Below are 11269 nucleotides of genomic sequence, written 5' to 3' on the forward strand. Positions count from 1 at the left end.
ACGTCTGCATTGCCCTCCCTGCTTCCCACATAACAGGCCTCGTCCAAAACAAAAGGAGGAAGACACGTTTCCACCCAGGGAAACACACAGCATTAACTTGCTCCGTCAGCCCTGCCTCGGGGATGCCACAGCAGCTCCTCACAGGTGTGCTGAGGGCAGGGGCACAGATTGCACCACGGCTGCTGACCTGCCATTCCTGCAAGCAGCCCCAGCCGTTCTGTGCTGCAACGGGAGCCACCTGTCTTCTGCAGCAGTTCCTCTCCTTTTCTCTTAGTGCTGCTACTGCCTCTTAGCAGCTCTCCTCCAGCTCTCTACAGACTCGCACTTTTCACCTCTCACCAGCGTGCAGGGATGCTTCAACTCCAAACCACCTGGAAGCCACCAGAACACAGCTGTGCCTTCGTGCACACCAGGAGCTCACTCCAGGGGGCACAGCTCCTCCATGCAGCTCCATCCCAGGACCAAGCACACTTCCCATTGCCTTTCTAAAGCATTGAGTCCTCAAAAACACACAGCCATGGCCAGAGTAGTCAGTAAATGATTAAGCTTGCCATGATTTCAAAACAGGATTTTTACCTGGGGTGTTACACCCTGTGGGTTCATTTTCTGTGCCTGCTGTGACATGCCTTGGTCCTGTGACCATGAAAGCCAGATGCTGACTTCCCTGTACTGAAACAGGTGTGCAGCAACCACTTGCTAATGGCACAACGCATCGGAATGGGCACACAGGGAACAGAAGTGACAAAGCACGCCCAGGTTCTGCATGAGGCCCATCACTCGTTTACTGGTAAACAACTCAATTTTGTTTGGCAAAACCTTTGTAAAAAAATCATGTTAGTGTTTTCCCGAAGGCTTGCCCCCCTAGATTCTTTGAGAATGGCATGTGTTAAATGTGGTTCTGCTTGACCTAGTCCTCTCCCTCACTGTGTTCACTGTTTTGTTTGTTTTGTCCGGGGCGGGCCGGGCCGGGGGAAGTAGTTTTCATTGCGCTTTTGTTTGTTTGTTTTTGCTTTCCAAACAAATTTCCAGATTCAGTACCCATAAGAAACTCACCCACATCTCTGTGGGAGAGGCTGACCCTGTGCACCCCTCACTTCTTTCTTCCACAGCCACCTCCCTTTGGATGAGGTTGCCTCCCCTGCACCCCAGGCTCCCTGCAGCCGTCCCCATCTTCTCCCCTTTACCCTCAGACAGCCCCACCAGTGCCACGAGTTACAGAACGTGTGGGGTTCCTCACTTCATTATTAGCAGCTAATAAACTTCCATACTAAAACACAAAACAAAACAAACAGCAAAAAGAAAAATGCTGTCTTAACGAAATCCTACGCTCTCAATCAAAACTTCCTAGAGCTGATTTATCTGGCTAGGACCAAACAAAAAAACAGCTGTATGAAGGGATACACTGAAGGAAAAAAATCCTTCTGATAGTTTTACCTTTCACCGTGGGGGAACTACTGATGTTATGTATTTAAACTCTAACCAAAAGCTGAGCAACATTCCGCCATCACTCCATCTTTCATTCTCTGTGCTTGAAGAGTCCCCCCAAAAAAGCCACCGCATCTCTTTTTCTTCAGCTCACAGAAATATATACACCTCCACGTTGTCAAACAGCCCCCAATTCTGTACACTTATACTTTAAATGAAAAATCATAAAATGTATACAAATACACATTCTGGCGCAAGTCCAGCTCCCTTACCTTGTGTAGAGAATTCAGACTGGGGAGCAAAGTTGCCAAGCTTTGTTTCTGAGTCCATCACACTGTTGTTTGGCTTACCACATACATTCAAACGTTTCTCAACTAAGTCTAAACGATTCTCATAGTCCTGAACTGTTAGGTCTGCCTCAAGCACCTTTGAATGAGGGGAATGCCTACGTCCCAAGCACTCATTTCCCTTCAGTGAAAAGCCATGAGAATTCAGGCCAAAGGCACTCTCCAAGTTTCCTTTTTCCCTAGATCTACTGATGTGCTTATTAGATCTAGCACTGCTTTGGTTAAAACGCTGCCATCGCTTTTTAGGTGCTACGTGATTTACATCATTAGCCTCATCACCAAGAGAGCTCTCACTATTTGCCTCTGAATCCAAGTCTGGACTCTCCCCATTTTCAGCAGAAGTGCATCTCTCAGTATTTCTACCAGCTTCGGGTCTCCTTCCAACACGACCTAAATTGTCATCAGATAAACAAGCAGAGTCTTCATCAGTTGAATGTTCTGTTAAATCAACAGACTCTTTCCTCCCAGTATCTTCTGCTTCATTACCTAGAGGACTGGCAACCGAACCGTGCACGCGGAATGCATGTTCTCCTGAATCTCTGGATAACCGACTTAACAACTTACTTGGCCCTCCTGGTTTTAAGTCCTTTCTGTTTGAAACTGTTTTATCTCCAAGCTTTGATGACTGCTTAGATTTTGAACAGTTGCGTTTGGGCACGCAATTCGTGCCATTTGTCCCAGGAACAGCGGCATTGGCGGGCTCCCTTTTGCCAGTACCAATCCCCGGTAACTTGGTCGGAGGATTGCGTGCAAATGAGGAGTTGCTTATACTGGAGGAGTTCGGATTGACCGTTTCCTGGGCACAATCTCCATTCTTTTCTATTTTAAACGGGGGACCTACGATAGACAGGGATGTCAGGCCGCTGGCAGAATTGCCTCCAGAACCATCTGCTGTGCTGGTATTTCGATACGGGACTATGTTCTGACCAGTCATCAGTTGCTGCTCTTTCGCCTTACTGTCATGAATATCCTTCAACATCATCAACAAGGTGCTGAATCTGTAATTTGGCTCAATGGGCAAACGACCGTGACCAGAGGCGGAAGAGAAAAGTAAGGGTACTGTGGCCTTTGGCGCGCCAGAGTCGCTGACATCATCGTTGATGGATCGATAGGAGAGCTCCTTCAGCTCTGACAGGACGTGTTTCACCACAGCTGTTTCTATCTCAGCAGAATCCCTGGGTTTCTCGTGCACGTTGTTTAACAGTTTCTGACCATCAACTTTTCCGCTTCTCGGAAGAGAATCTCTCTGAAGGCCAGAGAAACCTTTGGTATCAGAAGAACGGTGATTCAGGCCGCCCTCCTCTTCTGCAAGAGAAGGCTCCAACCCAGCAACCTTTTCTTTATGTTTGCATTTTATACTCCTGATCCGAGGCAATTTCATGTTTTTCAGTTTTAAGGTTGTTTGATTTGCAACAGCAGACCAGGAACCGTCCTTGGAAACACTTTGGGGAGTAGCGTGCTTGTTTGCTAGGGAAAGATTGTCATTTCTCACATCTGAAGAGCACTCAAGAGCTGTCAGTGACATCTCAGCATCAGAGGAGCCTCCTTCAAGTTCCCCGTGTGCAAATTCAGCATCGAGTCTGCTGGTCACCGAACCTCCCAGAGGTTTGCGATCTCTGTATGACTTCTTCCTGGCCCTCCTGCTGCTTTTCTGGGAAAAATACATGGAAAGCTTTATGTTTCCACTTGACGTCATAGGAAATTCCTTCTCCATTTTATCTGAAGAATCACTAACTTCAAGAGTGCTAGAGGCTCTCTCTGAACTTTGGTCCACGGTATCTACATCACTGTTCCCACCATCTGAGAGGGAAGAGGATGAATCCGATTCAGTTTGCTTTTTCTCAACACCAGCCTCAGACGCAGAATAGTGTATTTGTAGCTTGGAACTGCACAGAATGCCCAGGGAGCTTTTCTCTCTCTCCAAAGATGAGTTGGAAAACAAATCCCCTTGGAGCACGTTCTTCAGGGCATCGCTTTTATGACTCCCATAGTCCGACTTTAAAGTTATATTTTCAAAACGTCTTTCTCCAAAGGAGGAGAGCAAATGGTTTTCCCTGGAGCTGTTGGATGCTGTTATGCTCTTTGCAATCCGGCGAAGTTCATGAGATGCGTGCTTCTCTGGTAGGTCCCCGACAATCATACTGTTAACTATGCTCTCTGGTGTTTCTTCTTTGATTTCTCCCTTGGAAGCTTCTTCTCTCATGCCACTCTTTTTTACTCTAGTCCTTTTTCTGCTCTCTGAGCTCTTTTTCACGTGTGGCTTAATGTGCGATTTTCCTTTTTCATTGGTTGAGTGTTTGGAGTCAAATGCCAAGGATTTAAAACAGCCGTTCAGCTGCCTGTCCTTTTTGGCTCCAGGGCCATTGGAATAGTATTCCGGCTGCGCTTCCTTCTCGCTGTCCAGCTCGCTGGAGTTCTGGCTGCACTTTTGATCCTCTGGCCCCCCGAGAAGCATGTCTTCTGCCTGTCCAACACTGACTTCCCATTTAGCCATAAACCTCTGGGGAACCTTAAAGTTGGTGGAGACAAAAAAAAAAAAAAGAAAGAAAGAAAGAAAAAAAATGAGGGGGTAACCAACAGGATAAAAAGCGAGATAGAGACAGACCAGGCACAGAACAGAGTGACAGTCCTGCATTCTGCACCTCCGAGACAACAGATTGACAGAGGCTGTGCCCAGAGATGCAGAAAACAGCTCTCCTGGGTAAGCAGCCTGCACTCCTATCAAGCCTAGTGAAAATCCTCGTGCATTCCCCAAACACCAAAACAGTCCCTGCAAACACTGGTGTCCTGGTGACCAAACATCCCGGCACGTCAGCGCATCCCAAACACGACGTGTGTGTGGGGAGCGTACATGGTATGGATCCCTGGCACAGAAATGCACGTTAACAGCCAACAGGCCTCTCAACACAACTGCAACATCATTTTCTCAAAATATTTGAACAGCCACGCTTGCTTTGCTTGTTCTTTGCTTCTTCCTGCATCCCTTGAATTGGGGCACAACTCCACCCTCCCTCTCATCAACTTACCTTGGTACAAACATAAAATCTGTACCACATTACACTGTAACAGGTTCAACGTGTCCTTTACAGAGAACTCTCACAGCTTCAACTCCACCCTTAGCATAAAATGAAGGGCATGCTGCATACCAGACGGGAACCCCTGCTAAACATCTAAAAACAAAGCCACAAACTTGATTTTTATCTGCACACACCGTTCTTGGCTGCACAACAGAAAAACAGAGGATTCACAACACTCCTAAAAACCAAAATCTATTCCACAGCAGCAGGAACAACTCAAATTTCTGATTCTTGTCCCCTAAAAAAAAAATTAAATCCACAGCAAAGCAACAAATGATTGTCTTAGCAGATTAACACAATTTTACAGGGTCCAGTAGCAAAGCAGCAAAATACTCTCAGCTTTGCAGCAGGTCTTGGCTTCCAGGTACACAAGCCTGGATATTTATGCAAGCTACACATGTTTGGTTTCCTCTGCTGCAGCCACACCGGCGCTGCAATTTACATACAGGGGGAGATTCTAGCAAGGAAGCATTTTAATATCTGGGAGCAGAAACATTTCTTGGTTGCATGTGACTAATTGCAGGGGAAGGTGGGAATACAGGTAACAAAGCCCTCAGAAAAGCTACTGAGCATTCCCTTGGAAGCAGACAAGCCAGAAAGAGAACTACACCCAGGAAGCTCACATCTGCAAGAGCACGTTTAATCCAACGGCTTCTCACTAACACTTAAGTGCTGTTAGAAAAAAGGCAAGGACACTGTCAGTACTGTGTGCCTACCTGCTCTCACAGGAATGCTTATTCTGCTCGCTTCATTTCAACCATTTTTAAATGTGAATTTCTCCAGTTATGATTCTAAAGACAGGGAACTCTGTGTCACGTTACGTTACGCTGGCTACAATTGCTCAGGGCTGTTATGCTTGGAAATGGAGATGATGCAACGAGCCACAAAACTCATTCCTACAGGCTCACTGACAAAATGTTTTCCAAGTTAAATTATAAGTCCTAACAGGTTTCCATAAGGAGAAGCAGGACTAAAACCCCCACTGCTTTATCTCCGTCCATGATCTAGTTGAAGTACATAACTCCACCTCTACCTCAGATCAGCCAAAAGACACTGCAAGAGAACACAGGAAGTTACTTGAAAGCAGACCGTAATTGGCATCAGGAGAGGGCTTACTGCAGAACAAACCTCACGCTGACAGGGACCTGACTCCTCTGCCTCTCAGAGCTCTGCAGGGCAACAAAAGCAACAGGCCACACCCCTACATGAACATAAAAGATAGCCTAGAAACTCCCAGCTGCTGGTACGCTCTGCTGGCTACAAGGATGCAAAGAACCGCTCTCTGGCCCTGCTGCAGCAGTCACTGTCACAGAAGCAAACTGTCAAAGTGCAACTCCAGGCACAAAGGAATGATCTTTATTGTGCAGATTTAGGAAATCAAAAACAGAGAAAGCAGATCTTTCACCTTATGCTTGTAGCCTTTTTCCTTTTGCTTTCCTCTTCTCCGAAGAACAGGCAGCTCTTCAAACTGATGTTTTCCTTCAAACAAAACGATAGCTTTTCCAGCAACCCAGGCTTTCTCTGAAGGCTCTCCTAAGGCATCCACGTAGTACTCGCGGTATGGCCTCCGATTGGAAACTATTCCAAAAAATTTCACAGAATTAACCCCTTGCACACAGCAAAACAAAGGCAAAACTCAATCACAGAAAGCAGTAGCAGTCTATCAGTTATTTGTACAAAGCTTTTTGCTTAGTAACATTTCCACGGGAATGCCAGTTCTGGCAGTTCCTGGTCAGAACTCAGGGAGATCCTTCTGCATCGCTCAATTCATCGCTTTCTTACAGTGACTAGCAGGGCTAAGATGATCTGCTTCCCTAGAGCAAAGACTGCAGCTTGGCTGCAAAACAAAATGGGAAAATATCCAAATGCTTTTTTTCTTTCTTTTTCCTCGACAGAGGTAACACACGAGGCAGCCCACTTCTTGTTGCTCCTCTCTGATGAATGACTGCACAGCCCATCCGCTTGGCCGCTGGGAAGAGGAAATGGTGCACCAGCAACTCCCAGAAATAGGATCCTGCTGGATAGCATTTACCCGTGCAGGCTGTACCTCCCCCTCCACATCTTGCTCCATACTTTGTTAACATACAAACCCTTATTTTGGACATAAGACATTAACAGTAGTGTTTAAATAAACACCCAGATGCACGCACTTGCACACTGCAAGCAGTACATGCATCGTGACAAAGAGTCATTTATAAAAAGTTAATTCTCTGCTGTGGGCACTGTGGTGCACAGCCACAGAAGAAAACCATAAGGGCACAATCACAACAACTTCCAAGATTTTTCAGAGGCATTTCCGGAGCAAGAGCACTTCATGGGCATGAAGCAATGAAGAACTGAACCAGTACAAGGTACTCTGGTGAAAGAGGACACGTTTCAGGAGCTGGAACAGCACCAACAAGGCTTGAACACGAGATATAAACCTCTCCCTGCCACGTGTGCTTCCTGCTGTCCTGGGAATACCTTCACCAGCTGAACGTGCAGCCCCAGCTTTGCAGCCCCTTTTGTCTGTGCTGCCTCCTCCCCGCGCTGTGCCAGCAGCCTGGCACCCAGCAATGCCAGCCCTGACGCTCTGACCAAGAACAGGTAAAGGATGACAAATGCTGACTGGGGCAAAAATCAATCCAAGGACAAAGATGACATACCAAATCCATCTGCAGAACTGGGACTCAAGCCCCTGTCTGAGCTTCAGGTTTTCCAGCTCCAAACATCTCTACATCACTCAAGAGCTTGTCAAGAAAAGGCAAGCTGCTTTAAACACAACACCACGCCTCAAACGAGGAAGAGAGGAGCTTTTTGCACAAGTGATGAGTTTGAAGCAACCTGCCTTATTTTGAAGGGCTTGTTCCCATGACAACGAGAGAGAACTAAGGCAGAAGGACCATGCTTCCTACAGTGTGTGCAGAACCCCACAGCTCCCCGCTCCCCAGAGCACCTGAGTTCAGATCCACCTGTTCTGCCGTGCACCACTCAGGGAGGTGAGATGAATAGGTTACAAAGAATGACAACTGGAAATTTTTCCTCAGAGCTTTCTTCATCTCAACATAGATAAAACACAACGGGAGATTCTATTACATAGCTGGAGAGTAGACTGTGCTGAATTTGTTAATAGCATGTTCCCTCCCTGCAGAATTTCTTTATTAGAAATTACTGTGCACAGGCTGAGAGGGGATTGCTAGACAGATGTACGTATTAAATCCTGTCCATAATTTCATCGTGGGTGGTAGGACACAGGACAACATAGGTGGATTCAGGCAACATCCTTTATGGTAATTTGAAAGCTCAAAAGGGACTGTTTACACCTGCACACTCAGTATTATCTACAATAGGATGAATGCTTCCCAGAAGATGAAGAAGAAACTGGAAAACCAGTAAGAAAGACTACAGCAACCAACCCTGCAGTCAACGTGAGCACAATACAGGAAAAGCTACTTCATGCCTCTAGAGAAATAGCAGACAGTTCCGAGTCTGTGGCCAGTAGAAAGATCTATTCATTCCCAGCACTTGGTTCTTAGGCTGGGCTGGGGAGCTGTCAGATGCAGAAGGCACCATTCTCTAGGGATTTCCCATTACTCACAGTACAAAACAAACCAGAAAGGGAAAACTGGAAGAAATAAATAAGCCTTTCAATTTGTGGCAGTCTCCCCATGGTAGCCAATATGATCCTAAAAGCAGTGTGAGAGCTTTCAAATAAAGAGCAATTCCCAAACAATTACTTCTCCTCTGTGCTCTTCATCACATATCTATGCTCCTCCATCTTCATATTGTGTGACTCCCATCCTTTCTGGACTCTACCCTCTTCTTCCCTGCGCTCACACACGTGCAGCTCAGTCTTATTTCCTTCCATCCCTTTCCCTCACACTCAGCTGGCTCTTAGTCTCACTAACACACTATGCCCTAAGCTTTCGCACATGTGGCTCCATCACAAGGTTTTCCTGATATAACCCCATAAACAGCCCCCTCTTCCCAACGCCGAACAGAGCCAACAAAATCACTTCCTCTCACACGTCCATGTAACACCTTAAGGCATTCAGCAGATACGCTGTTTCACCCCAACTCCACTTCAAAGCCCCTCCTGCCTCCCCATCCCCAGCCTGGCCAACTCTCCGAGTAACGAGAAGGTAACAAGTAACAAGAAGGGCTTGGGTTGGAAGGGACCTTAACACCCATCTATCCCAATCCTTGCTGTGGGCTGGCTGCCCCCCACCAGATCAGGCTGTGCAGGATCCCATCCCGCTCATCCTGATGCTCATCCTGAGCACCCCTTGGGATGGGGCACCCACAGCTCTGGCCAGCACTGCCAGTGCCACACCAAGCTGAGTAAATAATTTTTACCCAACATCTCACCTAAATCTGCCCTTTCAGTTTTAGCCATTCTCTCTTGCCCTATCGCCATGAGACCATGCAAAAAGTCAGGATCTCCTGTTCATAAGCTTCCCTCCCCACTCGAGCCCACCCAGCTCTGTGTGCCCGCCCTTTTCGTACTGCTCTACTCTGCCCTCACTTCTCTGATCCACCTTCCTCTCCATATCTTTGTCAAGAAGCTGCTCTTTCTCCTGCACTGGCCTGCACTCATTCTGGATATTCACCCCTCTCATGCCATGGAAACCAAAGCCTACACATTCAACAGCTGCCTGTGCCACTTCCTCAGCTTTAGCCCCATCCTCCTCTCACCTCCCTGGTGTAGTTCTGCTTCACAGATCAAGGTCTTCCTTTTTTTTAATTTTCATTAATAAAGAACTATACAACTCCCCTACTTTGCAGTCTGAGTAGATACAGTACCTTTCATTTTTGAGTGACAGTCCAGCACTGGGTCATGACAAATTGTGCATGGCCACCACGGGCGTCTGTTGAACTTGGCCCAAACAAGATCCCCAACTTCATACTTCACTGGAGTAGGTTTCTTCTTGGCTCGGATCTTTGGGGAAAAATCAGAACACAAGAAATCACTAAAGCTCCAGATGCTTCTAAAGAGCCTTGCCTCCCCCTTCCCTGTATGCAGATTACATCTGGCCACCAGAGATATTTACATGAAAAAGCAAGTCCTGATTTTACTTAGTGGCTCCTACACCTTCAAAGAATACCATCATTCTTCTGATCCTTCTGAGAGAACAAAACAATAAACTAGGGTTTGATTTTATTGGATTGGGTTTTCTTCTCTTGGGTTTTTTTTTTCCCCCCTTCCAGTGAGGAATGTAAGCTGGTAAAGGACTGCACTCAGAGTTCATCCATTTGCCAGAGCAGGGCAATACCTCGAGTCACAACCAGCTCCGATGACTTCACTAACACAAACTGCTTAATTTCAGAGGTTGTGATGTACAGAAAAAGTAATGAAAGACAATGAACTATTCCTGAATGGAATGAGGTGATGAGAAGAGCAAATAAAAGAGCAGGTATGTACAATGCTAATGACTGTCTCACTTCTTACATATGCTCAGGAAAAAAAACCTTTCTCATAAAATATTTGAAATCTCATGTAACTACAGAGGAAAAAAAAAAAGCTTTTGTTCTAATGTTGGGTTTACATGACCAGAACTGCCATTGCTCTGCCCCAAGAGCAGCAAAACTGCAATCACCCCCCCGTGAAACACAGACCCATCTGTTTCCTGCAAGGAGCAGCTCTGTGCAGACACCCAAAAGCACTTCAAATCGGCGGGCACTGCAGCAATCAGGAGAACACCAAAACCTCACAACACAAACACCCAACAACACACACCTAACACTGCTCAGCCATTCCTGCCTCACCATCGCCAAGCAGAGAGCAGATCCCTCTGCTTCCCAACCTTCTGGTTGGACACCGTGGCACCAGCAGCACTGGGGCTGGGCTGGGGATCCTGGAGCCGCCCTGCATTGATGAGCTGAGCCGGGACGGAGCGCTGGAGGTTCCCACAGATCTGCTCCTGTTTGCCAGCACTTGCTGATGACCTGTCCCGGGTGGCTTCAGCACTATAAGAGCTCTGAGCAGTGCTGCAGGTTTTTTAGCCAGCAAGCATCAGCAATGTGCTTCCCATTACAGCTGTCATGGCACAAATATGCACCTTCTTCTCACTTCACATTTCCATTGTGCTCGCCACTCTTTAAGGCACATCTCCTGCAATTCACAGTTCAACATCCTAGTGGCTAAACCACAACAGATCTCTCCAATAAACGGCATATCCCACCGCAGGTCAAGTTTTATGGGATCTCTCCACGTGGTTATAGAGACTACAAAAGGATACAGTTCTCCGTTACATGAAATAAAGCAGGTAATTACCCTATAGACGCCATTGCTGAAATTCCTCTCACTCAGCCATCAAAAGCCATTCAATAACTTATTTCTGAGCAAGAGCTCGGGAGGGCAGTGGGAACAGGCACAGCAGTGGGAACAGGCACAGCAGTGGGAACAGGCACGGCAGTGGGAACAGGCACGGCAGTGGGAAC

The 11269-nt window shown here is 46.9% G+C and overlaps 1 protein-coding gene across 3 annotated transcripts in view; it reads right to left on the minus strand.

The window, feature by feature from the left end:
* Positions 1–11269, minus strand: part of NSD1 (nuclear receptor binding SET domain protein 1) — a 56576-nt gene that overhangs the window by 33196 nt on the left and 12111 nt on the right. The window contains exons 2-4 of one of the 3 annotated variants that reach the window (XM_042826498.1): positions 9632–9767; positions 6255–6427; positions 1698–4281 (exon numbers count right to left, since the gene is read on the minus strand). In XM_042826498.1, coding sequence (XP_042682432.1) covers positions 1698–4281; positions 6255–6427; positions 9632–9767 — 2893 coding nt within the window. Of the gene's footprint in view, positions 1–1697; positions 4282–6254; positions 6428–9631; positions 9768–11269 lie in introns of those variants that run through there. The other 2 variants (XM_042826500.1, XM_042826499.1) reach the window with 2 other exon arrangements.

The sequence above is a fragment of the Centrocercus urophasianus genome, unplaced genomic scaffold (assembly GCF_019232065.1).
Source record: "Centrocercus urophasianus isolate 14NV4802_14NV808 unplaced genomic scaffold, USGS_Curo_1.0 seq_26, whole genome shotgun sequence".
NCBI classification, from domain to species: Eukaryota; Metazoa; Chordata; class Aves; order Galliformes; family Phasianidae; genus Centrocercus; species Centrocercus urophasianus.